At 30.8% G+C, this 18,936-nt stretch overlaps 3 protein-coding genes across 4 annotated transcripts; 1 reads left to right on the top strand and 2 right to left on the bottom strand.

Annotated features, from left to right (window-relative positions):
- Positions 1-526: 526 nt before the first annotated feature.
- Positions 527-2,998, top strand: LOC110672016 (thaumatin-like protein 1). The gene is made up of 3 exons (XM_021834675.2): positions 527-1,042; positions 1,325-1,994; positions 2,478-2,998. The coding sequence occupies exons 1-3, from the start codon at positions 973-975 to the stop codon at positions 2,755-2,757; spliced, it is 1,020 nt and encodes a 339-aa protein (XP_021690367.2). The 5' UTR covers positions 527-972; the 3' UTR covers positions 2,758-2,998.
- Positions 2,999-9,186: 6,188 nt separating this feature from the next.
- LOC110672019 (endo-1,4-beta-xylanase 5-like) lies at positions 9,187-11,943 on the bottom strand. 2 transcript variants are annotated; one of them, XM_021834676.2, is made up of 8 exons: positions 11,650-11,943; positions 11,537-11,571; positions 11,261-11,420; positions 10,978-11,150; positions 10,787-10,888; positions 10,401-10,547; positions 9,687-10,325; positions 9,187-9,603 (listed from the first exon to the last, which is right to left on the bottom strand). In XM_021834676.2, the coding sequence occupies exons 1-8, from the start codon at positions 11,744-11,746 to the stop codon at positions 9,268-9,270; spliced, it is 1,689 nt and encodes a 562-aa protein (XP_021690368.2). In that variant the 5' UTR covers positions 11,747-11,943; the 3' UTR covers positions 9,187-9,267. The 2 variants fall into 2 exon arrangements, with proteins under 2 accessions (XP_021690368.2, XP_058002627.1); XM_058146644.1 differs by lacking the exon at positions 10,787-10,888.
- Positions 11,944-14,119: 2,176 nt separating this feature from the next.
- LOC110672015 (protein NUCLEAR FUSION DEFECTIVE 4) lies at positions 14,120-18,118 on the bottom strand. The gene is made up of 3 exons (XM_021834674.2): positions 17,730-18,118; positions 16,657-17,528; positions 14,120-14,840 (listed from the first exon to the last, which is right to left on the bottom strand). The coding sequence occupies exons 1-3, from the start codon at positions 18,063-18,065 to the stop codon at positions 14,363-14,365; spliced, it is 1,686 nt and encodes a 561-aa protein (XP_021690366.2). The 5' UTR covers positions 18,066-18,118; the 3' UTR covers positions 14,120-14,362.
- Between the last annotated feature and the right edge of the window lie 818 nt (positions 18,119-18,936).

Raw genomic sequence — 18,936 nt, 5'->3', positions numbered from 1 at the left:
AACTGAATTAATTTTTGAATTTATTTATTTTTATAAAAAATTTATAAATTATATTTAATTATATATATATTAATTGTTTAATTTCATTGATTAATAGTTATTAGGTTCAAATTAAAATTAAATTAAATAACTTAAAAATTAAATTTAAATTAAAAAATTAATCAAAAATTAAAACTGATCAGTTTAAATTGAACCGAATTAAAATAAAATAATTTAATTCGATTTAATTTTTTATTCATTTTAATTCACTTCAATTTTTAAAATTTAAAATTTATATTTTATAATTTAATTTGATTTGATTCGATTTAAATATTATATTTATAATATAATTAATAAATTAATATAAATATTTTTAATTTAAAAAAATTAAAGATTAATTAAAAAAAAAAAAAGAATGAAGTAACTAATTGTAATAATTACTCTATTCACCGAAAACATGGCCCCATTCTGAGTCAGCCCGTTCATCGAGGGGATACATTGGGTAGCGCCATATGCAATTTTGCAAAATTGAGTGAACAGATATGTAATTACGAAGTTGGAAGAATAATTAATCCGTGTTCGTGCGGGGGAGGAGCCGAGGAGGAAAGAAGAACGAATTAATTTTTTATAATCTCCGATGCAGTGAAGAGAGAGAGGGCCAAGCAAAGGCTAGAGAGAGCACTATTGTCTCAATTCTCAAAGCTAATTTGTGTCTCTCTCTAGTCATTCATTGTCCTCACTGTCACTGCTACTTCCCAGAGGCCCTTTTCCTGGTTTATGGGTGTTGAGCTCTCAATCACAATCCCTTCTCCATTCATCTCTTACTACTGTTGCCTCCTTCCAGTGCGTCAGGCCCTGCATTGTCCTCTCCTCCTCCGCGTTCTCCTCCGTTACAATCTCAATGCACCAGCATCATCATTACCACAACATCTAAAGCCAAAACAGCCAAACCCCTAATAATAAAAAGAGAAGCAGAACGGCAAAGTAACCTACATGGATTACTTCTCTTGCCGCTCCTCCTTCCTTATTCTCATCCTTGTTGTTCTGCTTATGACTTCTAGAGGTAAATATACCAATGGCACTCTATTATTTGCTTGTACTCTTACTTCTGGTCTTCCTCGCATACAATTTTCTCTAAACTTTTCTCTTCAAAAATCAAATTTGAAACCTTTTTTTTTTTTCCTTCATGGGTTCTGAATATGGTGTTCCTTGCTGTTGCTTTACCATTTTCGTTATAGGAATGGTCTAAAGAAAACGTTTTTGATGGGTGTCGAACTTTTTTTCTTTGCAGTTTTCACTTGCATTGACCAAAGTTCGTAACGGGATCTTGTCTTTATGTTTACAGGTGTAATGGGTGCTACATTCACTTTCGTCAACAAATGCGACTACACTGTCTGGCCCGGCATTCTGGCCAATGCCGGCAGTCCTAGACTCGAAAGCACCGGATTCGAGCTCCCAAAGGACACTTCCCGTTCTTTTCAAGCCCCAACCGGTTGGTCCGGCCGCTTCTGGGCCCGAACTGGCTGCAACTTTGACGACTCTGAATCCGGATCCTGTCTCACTGGAGACTGTGGTTCTGGCCAAGTCGAATGCAACGGACTCGGAGCTGCCCCGCCCGCTACCCTGGCTGAGTTCACACTTGGGTCAGGTGGGCAGGACTTCTATGATGTTAGCCTCGTCGACGGCTACAATCTCCCTATGCTCGTTGAAGGGAGTGGCGGATCGGGTATGTGCGCTTCCACGGGTTGCTCAACAGATCTGAACAGAGAGTGTCCACCAGAGCTAAGGGTGGGTAACGGAGACGCATGCAAGAGTGCGTGCGAGGCCTTTGGGAGCCCAGAGTACTGTTGCAGCGGCGCGTTTAACACACCCGCGACGTGTAAGCCGTCGGTTTATTCGCAGATGTTTAAGGCTGCATGTCCTAGATCGTATAGCTACGCGTATGACGATGCTACTAGTACTTTCACATGTACCGGCGCTGATTATACGGTGACGTTTTGCCCGTCCTCGCCAAGGTAAAAATACTCACTTTTATGGGCTGTACCCACCACGTATGTATGATTAGCTTTTACTGGGTTGATTTGGTGATTTTTGTTGGGTTTTGACTAGAATTGAACTCTAATCTTTCAATCTTAAGACTGTTTTAGTGTAACTGAGCCAAGTCTTTGATTTATGAACCAATGTTTTAAATTGTTTTTTGTAACCCTTTATTGGAAAATTAACATTTTGGTTTGGTGCTTGTGTTGGTGGTAATGGCATTGTACTGCTAAAAGTTAATGGTAGATGGTGGCAAACTGGCAATGCCAAAGATTCCCGTTTGAATGATTAGTCTATTTTTGTTGTTGATTTATCAACAATTAATCAGTTAATTGGGGAATGATTCAGGTTACTGGTTGCTACTTGCTGTCAATGCTTTATACCAAAAGAATCTGATAATAAAAAATATTCCTGATATGGGATTTGATTTTTTTTCCCTGTTGAACATGTGCGGGATGCAGTCAAAAATCTTCAAGCTATTCAACACCAATGACAGCAGCAACAACCACCCCAGGGGAAGTGTCAGGTTCAGGATCTGGGCTAGAGTATTCGGGTTCAGGTTCCGATTCTGGTTCTGAGTCTATTTCTGGATCTGGCACCGGTTCTGGAGAAACCATGCTAGCAGATGGATCATGGTTAGCTGGTTTGGCTATGGGGGACTCCCACAGGACAGTCTCTCCAATTGCTCTAAAATCTGCACTACTGGCTGTTTTTCTCGTGATTTCTTTGCTTTGTTTGTAGCACTATGCATCACTTTGGTTGATGTGCTTGATGGCTCCTTGTGTTTTAGTGTGAATTCTTTACAGATTCGCGGGCTTTCGGTGGGTGCTTGAATTTTGCCTTTTGTTAGGAAAGCTGACAAATTCTGTCTCGCCAATCCAGATTGTAAACCCCCCACTTCCAAGATTCTCTTCTATAATTTCCAGTGTTACATATGTAAAAGAACTCTTGTTTCTATATTATAATTTTCAGGATTTTCTTACCTTTTCTTTTTCTTTCCCTTCTTTTTGGGCTTTTCTTGTTCACCCTTTTATGTAGCTGCCAAAAACTACTGATCAAAGTGCAGGATGGGAGGTTCTTTCTTGATTTTGGTATTTCATTTCTTGCCCTCGTTATTTATAAGAACCATACATTGTAAAGGGAGAGAAGTGAGGTTTGTGTTCAAAAGTGATTGTGTTATGTGAATGTACGAGTTGATTGTTGGCTGCAGGGCTAATGCATTATCTTATCATTTTTGCCTTGATTGGATGTGAAATATATTGCCATCGTGGGAAATTATTGACTAAGATTGATATATTAAATATGCTTATTTTATTAATTAATTATAACTAGATGAAACCTGTGAAAATGAAAACAGTGAGCACTTAGCTTGCCCTAGCATCTAACTTGTTATATTTGTGCTTGAAAGGTTGACGAGATCTCAGAATTAATTTCCATTAGGGACCATGGGATTTGGACGGCCAGTTGGTGAAATAGTTAGCTTTAAGTGGAAATTTGTAACAGATTACAATCATATTTTAATACACTAAAACATCATCATCATTATGAGCTTTCTGGGACCTACACGCCGCTGGTTTTCTTCATCATGTCAAGTGCTTTGGGATCAGATCACCCCATGTTACCTGAAGAGATTTTTCAATGAAACAAACTCTATATTTTTAATATTTTTTGGCGCCGATCAGAATGAATGGTATCACTTGTCAACTCAACGTACGACTAACATTGTTAATATACAAAGAAAAATGAAAAAGGGTTGATAACGAATGAAGATTTTGACTCGGATTCGTATAGGTGTCTAGCAATGAAATGAAGATTATTATACTGACTATAATCTAATTACGAATATATATATTATATATATATTTATATAATTTTAATTAAATTATGTATATTTATATATAATTAAGATTTAATAAATATATATATATAATTTAATTTATTTTTAATTATAAATGTATATAATTTAATATGATTTTTTATTTTTTTTATTTTTTTTTAAAAAAATTAATTTTAAATATATTAAATTATTTTATAATTGTTAATTATATAATTAAATAAAAGATAATATTCTTGTTAAGAATATACTTTTGATATTAATATTATTAGTTTAATGTTAATATTATTATTTTTATTATTATTTTAATTTTAAAAATTTAAAACTATATTTTCTATTTTCAAATAACATAAAAATATTATAATTTTAGGTATAAACTAGAGCATAAACTAAAATCGAAACTATACCAAATTCATTTAGAATAAAAAAAATTAAAATTTAATTTTAAATTTGATTCTTAAAAGTTAAAAGTCGAAAATTTGATTTCTTCTTGGCTATAACCATACTGACGCTAAAGTCGAACACCCAGCAGAGGAAGCATGCCTTGGCACCTTAAGAAGGTCCTCGCTTGCTTTACTCGTTGAATCAATTGACATTCTACAAAAACTAGATTCAAGACCCGATTCCCGTAATATTTAGTATTTATAAGTTAATTTAAGTTTATAAATATTAAAATTTTTAAATAATTATATACTTAATTAAAATACTTTTAAATAATAAATAATTAATTAATAATTTATAAAAATATTTATTATTAAAATAATTAAAAATATATTAAATTATTTTCTCAAATAATAGATTACATTAACTCAATATTTAATTATAATATTATTAAAATATATTTCAATTATATTATAATATAATTTAATTTTAAATTAAATAAATATATATTTTGATGACAAATATTTTATAAAATTAAAAAAAACTAATTTTTAAATTTATTAAAATTAATGTAAATAATTTATATTTAGTATTTATAAGTTAATATAAGTTTATAAATATTAAAAATTTTAAATAATTATATATTTAATTAAAATACTTATAAATAATAAATAAATAGTTGATAACTTATAAAATAATTTATTATTAAAATTATTAAAAATATATTAAATTATTTTCTCAAATAATAGATTACATTAACTCAATATTTTATTATAATATTATTAAAATATATTTTAATTATATTATAATATAATATAATTTTAAATTAAATAAATAGATATTTTAATGACAGATATTTTATAAAATTAAAAAAAACTAATTTTTAAATTTATTAAAATTAATTTATTTAAATTATTGTAGAAAAAAAAAATTTTTAACATGAATATGAGAATAAATATAATAACAATATATAATGAAATTATAAAATTAAATAAGAGTAATTTAATAAAATATTTGATCAAATTAACTTATAAATATTTAAAATGAAAAGCTATTTTTGCTCTAAAAATATTTTAAATAAATATATTGACTTAAAATTATAGTTTTAAACAGCTATAAATATATTGAACGTCATCATAAACTATGAATGAGCTCGGTCACATTAGCATTTCTCTGTGTAAGTGCACTTTTATATATACATAATGGATAAGCAAAGGCAACTGTTGAAGAAAACTTGAAATGTGAAAGCTAAGCAAAACGGAAGCGTATGAGGAGAGAAGATTATAAAAGAAGGTTCTGAAGAGGCAGAAATGTGAGATGATGCCAGTTGCCTCCTAATGCCCATTAGAATAAATATTTTGCTTCTAGTGGAGTGTTGATTGTCATTGAAGTGCTTGAAGGGATACGATCATCCACCCAATGTAACAAGAAAATGGGAATCACAGTAAGACGGGTTGGTATGAGATTGCTCCCTCGTTCTCGTCCCACAATAATTTGAGATGGAAGGAAATTTCCTTGTTAACGAGCGAGGTAAATCTCTTCTCTTGAGTTAAGTTAGATCTGATTCATTTTTTCTACATGTTATTAGATTCTATTCAATATATTTACTTGTAAATTTTATATTTTATATATTCATGCTTAGGTGTAATATAAGTTTTAAATATAATTTTAATAATATATTTATATTTTTTATTAAAATTATAATATTTAAATATAAATATATAAAAATAATTTTTTATATAAATATCAATATCAAAACAAAATTAAAAAAAAATTTTGAGCAAGTTCAAATTAGATTGAAAACTTTTACCCTCCAACAAAGGAAATGTATCCTATGGAGTATTATTTCAACACCTTGAAAAATTTTGCCACTTAATCAACAATAGTTGGTTTTGCCTTTCACACATTTTATTTGAAAATCCCATTTTAATTTCATCTTTCATATAATTAAGACTTAATAATCAGAAAAATTATATGGCGCTTCTCTAATTTTATTCAAATCTTTAAATTTGGATAGTTTTATTTGATACTGAAAAATTAATATTAATTTTATTCATATAATTTAAATTAATTAAAATTGAATTACAATAAAATAAAAAATAAATTAAAATATTGTTTCTCTTTTTTTTCTCTCCTTATTTTTAACATTGAAACCCAATTTTCTTTCTTCCTTAGGATAGAAGTGAGAAAAAAAAAAACCCATTCAAATCAAAATTTATTAAATCAATTAAAAATTAATTAAGTAAATTTATGGATTAAATTATAATTATAATTTTAAATTTTAATAAATAATCAATTTAAAAAAATGCTTACATGTTCACACTCTCGCTTTTAAAGAGTTGAATTACTAAGAATTACTTAAGAGGGTATGTGTATTAGCCGATGAAATCATCTTATAAGTTTTAAAATAAATTTTTTTGTTTGTTTGTGAATTTTTTTTATTTATAAATTGAGTTAAAAAAAAAGTTAAGAAATTAATATATTTTAGTGTTTATAAGTTAGTTTAATAAAATATTTTATCATATTATTTTTATTTAATTTTTAAAATTTTATCATATATTTTATTTAATATTTTTTAATAATTTTAACAATAAATATATTTATAAGTTTTTTTTTACTAAAAGTGTTTGTTTTTTTTCTTGAAAAAAAAATATTTGTTACTTATTACCTTTAATCAAATATATAATTATATAAAATTTTAAATATTTAAAAAATTATAAGAGAATTTATAAATTAATTTTCATAAATTAAGAGAAACTTTTATTAACATGCGATTGAATAAAGTATAAAAAAATTTTCAAAGGTATAATAAAATAACTAATGAAAGATAAATTATCAAAACATTCTCAATTCATCAATTTCATAAGTTAAAAAAGTAAAATTTTTGAAAAATTTAAATTTTTTATTTTTTTTTAATTTTTTTAATAAATTATAGATAACTCTTAATTTATTTGCACCAAACCTAATCTGCCCACACCGAAAAGATTTATTATAGAGAAAAACATTCCAGCAGGGATTTTTGTTTTTTTAATTTTAATGACGATGGACTAATATAATAAATTAAACACCTATCACGTTAGTTCTATGTCATGTCATAATAACATTTAACATAATTTTTTTCAAATAACTTATTTATTAATCCAAATTTTAACTAAATTAAATTAATTAAAAATAATAAATATGGATATTAATGCCCAGACACCACTTATAACATGCAAAACATTTTTTTTTTCAATTTCTAAATTTTAGTTTAATTTATAAATTTTAAATATATTTTCTATAAGAATATAACTAATTATTAAAAATAATGTAACTAATTTTTTTTATTCAAAAAATTATTACATATACAATTAAAATCCAATTGCATCTTGAATTTTTTTATAATTTTCATAAAATAATTATTTGACATAGCTAAAAACTAAAATTTATAAATAATGATTTAAAAGTAATTTATATATCTATATTTAAAATAATAAAAATTTGGACTTTACAGTTGGAATACTTATCCAAATGCCCCTTTTTCCTCCATGACTTCACCAAGGTTTTTTTTTTCAAATTTTTATTTTTAAAATATTTTTAAGTTTAATAATAATCACAACACTGTTTCATCATTTTTTTTTTAAATTATTAACCTTTTTGCTTTAAAGTGTCAGCTCATTCATCAAATCATCAATTTTGAATGATTAAGCTGTAATAGTTAATAACATTTATTAATGGTCAAGTGATATCTTAATTTTTTTTTTCTTTAATGAGTTAAAAATAAATGGACAATTTATATATAATTCAAACTTTAAGCACTTTAATTTTAGGATTAGAATAATTAATAATACGACATTACCTTTTTTTTCAAAAAAATAAAAAACGACATTACCCTTTTTTTTATGATTTTTACATTTTTTTAATATCATGTTATTGAATTGTGGGAGTTTTTTTATTTGATATATGAAATTATTATGCAAATATGCTTTTTTTTTTGTTTTTAACTTTGTTTTAATACATTTTTTTTCAATTTTAGTTATTAGATTTTCATTGTCGGATTATTTAATATTTATATAAAAAATTATTATTTTCATATTTTAATAAAAAAATTTAAATAATATAAAAAATAATTTTAAGTATAAAACACACTTTATTAATTCTTTCAGAAATGGACATTCAAATAATAAAAATTATATATTGATTATATCCGCATAAAATCAATCAAATAGTCAATGCTCAGTCGAAGAATTTAACGTGACAATTAAAGTATAAGTACCTGATCAAAAAGTCAAAACAAAAGAGAAAAGTCATCACTATAAAGCCATACTGGTCATCACATGCGTCGGGTTAATGACACCGGTCAAAAGAATGCTTGGTTATCTCTCAGACCAAGCAAAAGAGTGCTCGGATTGGTTAGGCCGAACAAACACAAATAATAATGACAAAATAAGTCTAAACGCTCAGCTTGTGAGCATCAATTATATCAAGCATCAGCAATACCAGTCAATGATATAGCTGAATCTTTAGAAGAAAATTTTAGAATATTAGACGAATATTCAACATTTTTGTATATAACTACAATGACCATTTGATTTTTAGTCTATAAATATGAGCAATAAATATTAATTAAATACGCTTACTCTGTCAAATTGATTACAAAATTATCTATTATTTACTTTACAAACTATCTGTTAGCATTTCTAATTTGAGAGTCGGTGTGGTGGTAATATGGTATCAACCTCATTATTCTTTTTATTTTACAGTTGATTTGACACCTGAATTAGTCATCAATGACTTACGCTTTTTTATTTTTATTATGCACTGTTATTTCTGACTTTATCACGACTCTTTATTTTTATAATGTATTACATTTTTTTGCTATGCACAATTTAATTGTATGTATTGCATTCATGATATTTTATCATTTTCTTAAAATTTTAATCTATTAAGACATGTTAAATAAATATTTTTTTTTTAACTACCATTTGGGTTGGGCTTTATGTCTTTTGGATAATTAGATATACATGTGCAGGGGAGAGCTGACAGCCATACATGGGTTACAATTGAATGTTGAAGTGCTTAGTTTCGTCACTTGGACAGAGTGAGAATGTTGAATTTGCTGCTCTGTTGCCATATGCAACACTTACTCTATATTCACCAAGATAGCCATGAAGGCTGTATGAACCATGCTCGTCCGTATAGCCATTTAACTCCCCAGTTTTCCATTCCAGTAATAGCTTGTCAACCACATCTCCTGCTGGTAGATTTTGAAGATTATTATCGGTAAGACACATTTGGTAACATCCGTCAGGATGTAGTGCAGTCCATAGGATAATCCCATTCACGGCAGGATGCGAGTAGCCTTCCCTCAACACTTGTTCTAGATAAAAAGCCTGCAAAATCATACAGCAGAAGAAATTGACCTATGCTTGTACTTGAAAATTTCTTTAATGAATATGAGAGATTCTTTATAGACCTGAGTTTTGTAATCGAAGTTGCTGCTAATATCAACTTCTGTAAGCCAAATGGGAAGTCCAAGTGTAGCCAGTTTGTCAAGAACACCCCTCATTAGAGGAAGATTTGGTACTGAAAAGTGACTCTCTAGGCCAATTCCATCCATGAATATACCTCCACGTTCAAGATCTCTTAGCCTTGATATATAAGTGTCTACAGTAGAATTCACGTCGCTGCAAGTTTCCACCACATTGAATTCATTCATAAACAAGGTTGCTGATGGGTCTGCTATATGTGCTGTCTCATAAAAATATAAAGTGGCATCAGGACCAAGCCGTTGCTCGTAGAAATCAAAGTGTAGCATTTCATTGCTAACGTCCCAGTGTATGAACTCTTCTTTGTATTTGCTCATTAGGCTCTGGATTCGTGAATTGACAGCTGATTTTAGTGCAGCACCTGAAAGATTTCGAACCCATGCTGGTGTGTACGTTGGATCTTCCCAGAATATGTTGTGTCCTCTGGCAACTATTTGGTTGGCTCGAATAAGTTGTAACATTTGGTCTGGTATGCTGTAATCGACTTCCCCTTGTTCAGGTTCTGTCGCGTACCACTTGAGTTCATTTTCGAAGACTGCTGCATTGAATCGCTCCACAAACCAATCCTGGAACAATCACAAGATATTCAGGTCTTCATCAAACTCCTCTGATTTACTGGTCTTATTAAGAACTGAACTTACCTGATAGGGCAAATTTCCTAGAATTGTACTTGCTATAGCTGACCCAAGGGGGAAATCTTTTGAGATTTGCTCTATTGTAATGGCTGCCTCTTGCAATCTATTTCCATGACTATCTGACACATGAATTGTTACAGCTCGCTTCCTTGCCTGGAATTATGTAAATGACGACCTTATATAGAAAAATGAAAGTAACTTTCTGTCCTGTTACGGACAAATCAGGAACCCAAACAAAACCAGCAGTAAACCAAAGCCGCTATTACTAATTCCAAATCAAAACAAATTAGGAATCATGATGAAGGACAATCAAGCATCATAAAAGACATCAATAAAACAGAAACTAAGAATGTTAAAATTTGGGATTGTAATTAAGAGTTTCCAGTATTTACAGTGTTAATTATATATTGCTGATTTGTTCTCCATTGCTGATAGGTAAATGGTTGCAATGAAGCACTTGCAATTGCAATGTCAATATTTTTATGAGCTGAGTTCTGCATAACCCCAAAAAAATTAAAGGTCCTTAATTGCCTGGATTATGCATACGAGAACATGTTGATCCAATAAAAAAACTAAATTGCACCTGAAAGTACAGCGTTGATAAATTTGAAGGTGCATCAAGAATAAATCCACCTTTAAGAAATGACCAGCATCCACTTTGAGCCAAAACAGTCCCCACACAGTTGTATGTAGCGTTATCTGTGGTTAGGCTCGCAGTTACGAGGCTGGACTCCGCACCTTGAATTTTGACCCAGGCTGTTTTGTTCGCAAGCCAATGAAGTTTCAGTTATTTATATGTTGAAGATAATGTTTTTCTGGTCAGAAAACACATTCTAAGTAGAAGAGAAAAAGCATGGGAACTCAACTGGAAAAACAATAAATGGTGTCCTGAGTGAGATTAGGCAGGACAAAAGCTGGTGATTTATATGTAATTGAAGCATCGTTAATCCTACTTAGCTTGAAAGCTGGAAGTTCATTTTGGAGAATCCCTCCATTATAGAGTGGCCTTTCTGGTACTTCTTTACACTGCCAAGCCAAAATATGCATAACACAATTTATAAATCAGCTTAATAATCACTGGGCAACCATTAGGGTCTAATAACATTTTCAATACAGATATTAATGTCCCACGTTTTAATTACCTCGGTGTATGCAGTGTAGTCATATGAAGGCCCATCTGCATTAATTTATTGATTAACCACTAATAAAACTTGATGAAAATGAAAACCACAGATGCAAGAAAGCGAGAGAGTACCGTAAGAAAGAGCAAAGCAAGGGCAAAGAAGCAAGAAAACCAAGAAACGCAAGAAGGAAGAAGCTTGTTGCATGCAATTTTTGCTCAGAAAAGCCATGTACTACGTAAATAGAATGAGGGATTAGCTTCACTTGTTCTATTTAAACTAGTAACTACTAATAAAGAAATGGAGGTTGCAGGAGAAGCCAGTAGAAGAGAAAGCATGTACAGAGCGAACTAGAAACTGTGTTGGGTTCACAAGGGAAACAGTAGCAGCAGGAGGCAAGAGAAGAGAGCAACTAAACAAAGCTCCCTTTCTTACATGTTATGCGAGAGAGGTTCATGTGAACTCGAAGGAACAATGTTCAAGACTTATATGGATTTAGCATATTTTTTGGACTGTTTCCTATGAAGTTGATCTCTTTGAAAAATGATAATGATTGTGATTTTCGACAACCAACTACGCAGTGGGGGAAGACATTAATTCCATTAAATTGGCTTTATCGATGTTGCTCAATGATTAGTCTCCTGTGTTTGCATTTGGGGGTAAGCTGCCTATATCAGTTGTAAATGATTAGCGTTAATTAATTCAATCGTATTACTTATAAATATTTGAAGTCCTTCTGTCATTTACCCATTTGATTCCACAACCAACATCGTACGCCACATACCCATCGGTATGGGCGCTAATCATATCTCAATACATAATATCTTGAAAACTAAAAACAGTGGCCAAAAGCATCTGAAAGTCAATGGGCACCCACACTTTTAGTTGTATTAATTCTATTTGATATATAAAAATATTAGACCCTAAACTTATAAATTTATAATGAAAAGTTTGAGCGCGTACGCATCTAGTAATTACAGAGATCAAACATTTATGCTTTTATAAGGTTTAAATGTCAAATGAGATGTAATTAAAAATGAGGTATTAAGTGACTTTTTAACTAAAAAATTTTCTTTGGTAATGTTAGCTGTTCCAAAAGCTGTTTTAGTAGCTCTTAGTTATAGTTATTAGCTATTAATGGTAGGGGTGTGCAAACGGTCGGTTCGGTTCCGAACCGAACCGAACCGAAAAAACCGAAAACCGAAAATCGAAAATTTTAAAAACCGAACCGAACCGATTGATAAGAGAAAATCGAACCGAATCGAACCGATAAATTTCGGTTCGGTTCGGTTTTAAACCGATCAAACCGAAATTTATAAAATTTCATATTTTTAACATTAAATCTAAATAATAAAAACATAAAAACAAAAAAAATTGGAAATCAAAACTCAAAAATCTTTAGATTCGGTTCGGTTTTCTTTGATTTCGGTTCGGTTCGATTCGGTTCGATTCGATTTTTTTTGATTTCCTATATATTAATAATTTCGGTTCGGTTCGGTTTTTTTGATTTTTTTATGAAAATAACCGAACCGAACCGATTAAACCGAAATTATCAAAATTATAAACCGAACCGAACCGATTAAATTTTAAAACCGAACCGATTGAACCGAATTAATCGGTTCGGTTCGGTTTTTCGGTTAAAACCGAAAACTGCACACCCCTAATTAATGGTTAGCTGTTTACACAGTGATTTAAAATCAAAGTGTTTGATAAAAATAATTGTTGGAGTAGCTGTTATAAACTAATTATATCATCTTGTTGACTTTGATCAAAATGCTCTTTCAATTTCTAAAATTTAGAAGAGTAACTTTTCATAAACCACTCGCTCAAATTATGAGAAGTAACATATAAAGATGATGAGAAGGAAAGATGCATGTTGCCCTCTGCTGTTTTCCTTGTATGGCAGTCCTTGGAGTGAATATGAGACCTTTCATGACCTAATCAAACTTGCACAGCTTCATGATACAGGGAACCATGCATAGGTCCATGCTCAGAGAATTAATACTATGGCTGAAACCATCCTATGGTTCTTTACCTCTGCGCGGAAAATTTATTTAGTACTCTCTTTTAATTATATTCCATTTGATATTTAAATTTTATGGGTAATTATTAAAATCTTAGACTTCTAAAATTTATAAAAGTGTAAGTTACATTCACATATTCACTAATGGCAAAGTTAAATAATTATAATTTTATAAAGCTCAACTAATAGCAAAATTAAATAGTTATAATTTTATAAATTTCAAGTGTCCATTAAATATTTGGGGAAAATAAAATTAGTTATGGCATGCATCCAGTCGTCTGGCATTTTTGCACCGGAAAATGGAAATTATAATCTCCATATTTCATTCATATTGTCAAATTCTTGAATCACCAAAATTCATTTTTCCAACTTATTCAACTAAAGCGTTTGATTGATTACATCATTTTTTAAGACCAAGTGATTGAATGCATAATCTTGGCCTTCTAATTTACCATTTTATGTCCATTCTCTTCTTTTACAATTTTAATTTCTTATTCTCTTTGGCATGGAAGGCTTCAACATTATTCTAAGATACAACATGTTCCTGATTTACAGATGCATTTTAATCGATGTACTGAAAATGTCTTCAAAGTTCCCAGTCAGAACCAACTATCAAGAAAAAGTAATGGGTCCATATCACACACCTTCTAACACTGGAGCTAACCCAGAATATTGATGTTGGATACAAATCAGAATACATGGACTAATCTTCTATGGTCCAACTGAATTGTGAGGTGAAAAAAAAAAGATCTTTTCAGGATATCACTAGGCAGAAGCCCTTCCATCCTGCTATTCTCATCCACTTACCCCCACTTTGAACCTTGTCATTGGTTGTTAGATTCTGCAGAAAATTTCTTTGATCTCTTGTTCGCCTGTATCTTAGAATAGAGCTTCTTTGTTCTAGTTGCCAATAGAACATCCAAACCAAATCCAATGCAACAAGCAATCGCCATAATAATGAACACAAGCCTATAGCAATGAGCACCAACACAAGTGTTGCCACCTCCTGGCGTTGGAGTAGCTTCAGCGTCATATAAAAGTCCGGCAAGCAGACCAGAGAAGAGAAGGGAACCAAGTGGAAGGTTGAGGATTAAGATGTTGTAAATTAGACCATAATATTTGAGACCAAACAACTCAGAGGCAGTTGGCACCGTGACAGCCAGACGAACTCCATAGCAGATGCCAACAACAACTGAACCAATATATAGAGAACCAGGCATTGCCAAAGCCATGAGAATATACCCAACAGCCATTAGAATTTGAGATGCTGCATTCCAAAGAGGTCTTGGTGTTCCAGCTTTCCTGCAAAAGAAGAGAATGGACCCGAAATTGTTAATTAGAAGGCCAAGATTATACAAAAATTAAGATTTAAACTGATGCAGCAGTTTATGGAGTTTATTTATTTTTTTTTTTTGGTACAATTGGATCTTAGACTAGTTCTGGAGCTCATTGGTTATTTTCGGAGTTTTTATTCATTCAACCATCTTTTTCTCTCACAGAAGCCAGCCCATTAGAAATTTAATAGTATGGCTTAACCACCTCAATTACTGCCGACTCAACAAGAACAAATCAGGTCTCTACTAGGCACGTCATAACGAATAGGATAGCTTAACAGCCTACAGAGTTGATCCAAACTCTAAGACACTTATAAAAGAGACATCCCCAGAAAGTCAAGAGCTGGACCCAGCTATTCAATGAGAACCATTACTAAAGCCACTTGCACAAAGTCAAAAATTGTAAACAGTAAAAAAGAAGTCCACTAATTAACATCCAATGACAATCCATATAGGGAAAGTTGTGCTGCAAGCTCATGTCACAGCACCTGAATGAGAACGTCATAAAGAAAGCTATATTCTAACGAAGAAAGTGAGGTAGCACCAAGTCACAAAATTTTGTCTAGAATTCTTTTGCTAAATCAACTTTTGGTAATTTAGTTCCATTCATACATACATAGAATAGAAGAAAAGAAAAGAAAAGAAAAGAAAAGAAAACGGGAAAAAAAAAAGGAAGCAATTGATCTGCTCTTAGCTTACAGCAACCCAAAAAACCAATTGTCACAGAGAGTTTTACGTCACCTAGAGTGAACCAGCTCATTCAACCCATTAAAAACTGCTCTCTTCTTCATTGACACATGTTTGGTAGTTTCCTTACGCTAGAAATCTATCAATAGAAATCAAATCATCTCTCTTTAATATGATTTTTTTTTCTTTTTCATAGAAAGCTAGGGAGGAAATTTTCCAAAGCCTACGTCCAAAAGCACCTCTAGCTTATTAAATGCAAAACAAAAGCATGTCAAAACCAATGGAGTCCTGATTACAATACGAAGTTAAAAAAATATTATATTATAATATAGGGTATGACTATTATAAATTTAATCTGATATGAAAAATGAATTTAATAATTATTGAATTAAATATTCATATTTAAATTTACAAACTCATTATATACACCATAGTTAATTTTTTATAAATCTCGATATAAATATTTAATATAATAATTATAAAAATTATTTTCTTATAAAACTAAGTTTATATAAAATACACCATATAACATAAAATACAATCTAAATCCAATATACAAAAAGTGAGCAAAGAACATTAATTAGAAGTACTCCCCAGTCACTAACCTATCAAAAATATAATTAAAAAGAGTACATTCAATATAAGTTTGATGAGAATAAATTTAATAATTATTAGATTAAATATTTATATTAAGATTTATACAGAATTAATTAAAATGAAGATAACGAGTACATGAATCTAAATATAAATATTTAATCTAATACTTTTTTCATCTATTTTTATCAGTCATTTAAGATTTTTACAGAATGATTAATAAATGTCATCAATTCTACCCGCTTTGATCCATTCTGGGAAAAAGAAACAAGGCAGCATGCAATTTGGTATAACTTATAATCAACAGTAGGATTCGAGTCAGGATGGTGATGGGAACCAACTCCCACCTCATCCTATGCAAGAAATAAAAAAGAAGGGGCCTTTTTTGGGTACTGAACTGAATTCATGTAATTCTTTATTTTCTAAATAATAAAAAAAATATTAAACTTCATTTCAAAGAAAAGAAAAACTTACTAAAAAAATTACTGAGAAATTAAACTTACTTAATGAAGAACTCTGAGATCGAGCCAGAACCAATCCTTCCAAAGAAACCCCAAATGCTTGTAAGAGAGACGAAAATCGAAACGTCAGCGTATCCAAGAGCCAAACCAATCTGTCCCATGTTGTTCATCACAGCCAAACCCGTACCCACTCCACAAAGAAATGAAAAAAACAAAATCCAGAAATCTAACTTCATCATCGCTTCGAATATCGTGTGATCTTCACCGATCACCGGCTTCCTCTTCACCTCGGCCAATTCATCCGCCGGTGGTTGAGTAGTCACTACTGCCGTCTCTGCCTCCTCTGCTGGTTTTTCTTGAATCTCCTCTTCGATTTTTCCATTCAACAATGGTTCATCAATGTGCTCTTCAACATCAGCAGGTTTGTTCTTCAATCGGTTCAGATTCCAGCTCTTTACGAAAGAATAAACTGGAATTGCTAATGGAGAAGCTAGAAGAACTAGCAATATAATTGAAAACACTAAAGAAAAAGCACTGCTAGGATTACTGATGAAGTCATACGCTAACAAATAAACTGCGACAACAATGGCCACAGCGTTGAAGACTGAGAAATATTTGAACTCTTCTTTTTCTTCTTCGGCAGTGGCAGCCGGAGGAATCTCACGGAGGAAGAGGATGGCGGAAAGGCAGACGGCAAAGGGTATAATTGCGAGCATGAGGAGGAAGCTAGCTGGGTTGTCGGAGAAGAGAGCAGAACAGAGGTCAGTGAATATGGCAGTGCTAAGTCCTACATAACCTTTCAAGATGCCAGAGACAGGGCCTCGGTTTCGCCTGAAGTTGCGTATGCAGGTAACTAAAACCGCCGTGTTCATCCAGGTGGTACTGTTGCCACCCAAACAGAGGAATATGCACATCTACATTCACAAAATTGAATTCCAAAAACCCACCATTAGAAGAAGGGGAAAAAAAATACTGCGACATGGACCCTTTTTACGCTGGTTTAATTGGAGAAAGAGAAAAGATATAAGAATTATAAAAGAAAAAGGAAAGAATTGAAAGCGTTTGATAAATTGCAACAATGGAAGTGTTCCTCTTTCGGATTAGTGTAAATGTACCTGCCAGTAAGCAAGAGGTTGAATTCGCCTACTAACAACAAGCCATTGAGCACCATAACCAATAAGACCTTCGATTGAACCAATAAGGAGAATGACAGGAGTGGGTAAGCGGTCAGAGGCAAGACCAGCAAGGAGGCCAAAGGCCTTACCCACATCTTTAGCGACAGATAAACTGTTAAGCTGGAGTTGGGTCAAGTTCATAAGAGACTTTAGAGCATCGGAATAGTTAGAGAAAGTGTAATTGTTGCCTGAAATAGCTTGAACCCAAACGGCGGTGACAAATCCAAGCCATTTAGCAGCAGTGAAAAACGTGGAAGAGTTCTGCAGAAAACCCATAGTCTACCAGTCTAGGGAATGGAATAAGAAAAGGAGGGATGGGTTTGAAAGGAGGCACATATGGGGATTTATATAAAAGAAAACGGAATCTTTTTGATATCTTGACTTTACTATACCCATGGAAAAATTTATGGAAATTTATTATTTTCATTTTTATTTTAATAAAATTAATTATTTAATTTTTTTATTAAAAAATATATTAATTAATTTTTCACATTTTTATTTTATATATCCTTTTAAGTTTTATAATTATTTTAAATATTAATTTGATCTTCCACTCTCCCTTAATTTAGAAACTGTATATCCTTTAAATACACTTCAATAATAAAAAAAATTAATTCAAATTAAAAGTAAAGATTAAAAATAAATAAAATAAAAATATAAAAATTAATTAATATATTTTAATTTTATTAAAATAAAAAAAAATTAAATAATAATTTTCTTAAAAATTTATCTAAATTTTTAATATTCATAAATATATAATTTATTTATTTTATAGGTATATGGACAAAAATTTGCCATAGCTTGTAGAGCCGTACTTGTAGTCTTGCTTTTATATATATATATATATATATATATATATATATATATATATATATATATATATTTTTTTTTTTTTTTTTTTTTTTTTTTTTTTTTTTTCTCCTTCCTATCACCTTCCTCAGTTTTTCGAACGTTAATGGCTTCTGCGGCGGCGATTTTGCCCTTATGTTGAATGTTCTTTGGAATTGGAAGTGCACCGCCGGAAATTTACGCCCATATTCCAATTATTTTAATAATTTATTATCTCCCCTAAATTTTACAATATTATTATGGGGGATTTATAATTTTATTTTTAAATATTATTATTATTTATAAGTAAGTTCTTATA

Source organism: Hevea brasiliensis, chromosome 1, assembly GCF_030052815.1.
Source record: "Hevea brasiliensis isolate MT/VB/25A 57/8 chromosome 1, ASM3005281v1, whole genome shotgun sequence".
Classification (NCBI taxonomy): domain Eukaryota; kingdom Viridiplantae; phylum Streptophyta; class Magnoliopsida; order Malpighiales; family Euphorbiaceae; genus Hevea; species Hevea brasiliensis.
This window is presented reverse-complemented; position numbering and strand designations above follow the sequence as displayed.

Bases quoted from the DNA above. Each gene is read 5' to 3' on its own strand.
- LOC110672016 (XM_021834675.2), top strand. From the start codon at position 973: ATGGATTACTTCTCTTGCCGCTCCTCCTTCCTTATTCTCATCCTTGTT. The intron at 1,043-1,324 runs GTAAATATACCA...TTATGTTTACAG, and splicing joins TCTGCTTATGACTTCTAGAG to GTGTAATGGGTGCTACATTC. The intron at 1,995-2,477 runs GTAAAAATACTC...TGCGGGATGCAG, and splicing joins TTTTGCCCGTCCTCGCCAAG to TCAAAAATCTTCAAGCTATT.
- LOC110672015 (XM_021834674.2), bottom strand. From the start codon at position 18,065: ATGGGTTTTCTGCAGAACTCTTCCACGTTTTTCACTGCTGCTAAATGG. The intron at 17,529-17,729 runs GTACATTTACAC...TTGTGAATGTAG, and splicing joins AACCTCTTGCTTACTGGCAG to ATGTGCATATTCCTCTGTTT. The intron at 14,841-16,656 runs GTAAGTTTAATT...CTTCTTTTGCAG, and splicing joins ATCTCAGAGTTCTTCATTAA to GAAAGCTGGAACACCAAGAC.
- LOC110672019 (XM_021834676.2), bottom strand. From the start codon at position 11,746: ATGGCTTTTCTGAGCAAAAATTGCATGCAACAAGCTTCTTCCTTCTTG. The intron at 11,421-11,536 runs GTAATTAAAACG...TTGGCTTGGCAG, and splicing joins ACTACACTGCATACACCGAG to TGTAAAGAAGTACCAGAAAG. The intron at 9,604-9,686 runs GTCTATAAAGAA...ATGATTTTGCAG, and splicing joins ACTTCGATTACAAAACTCAG to GCTTTTTATCTAGAACAAGT.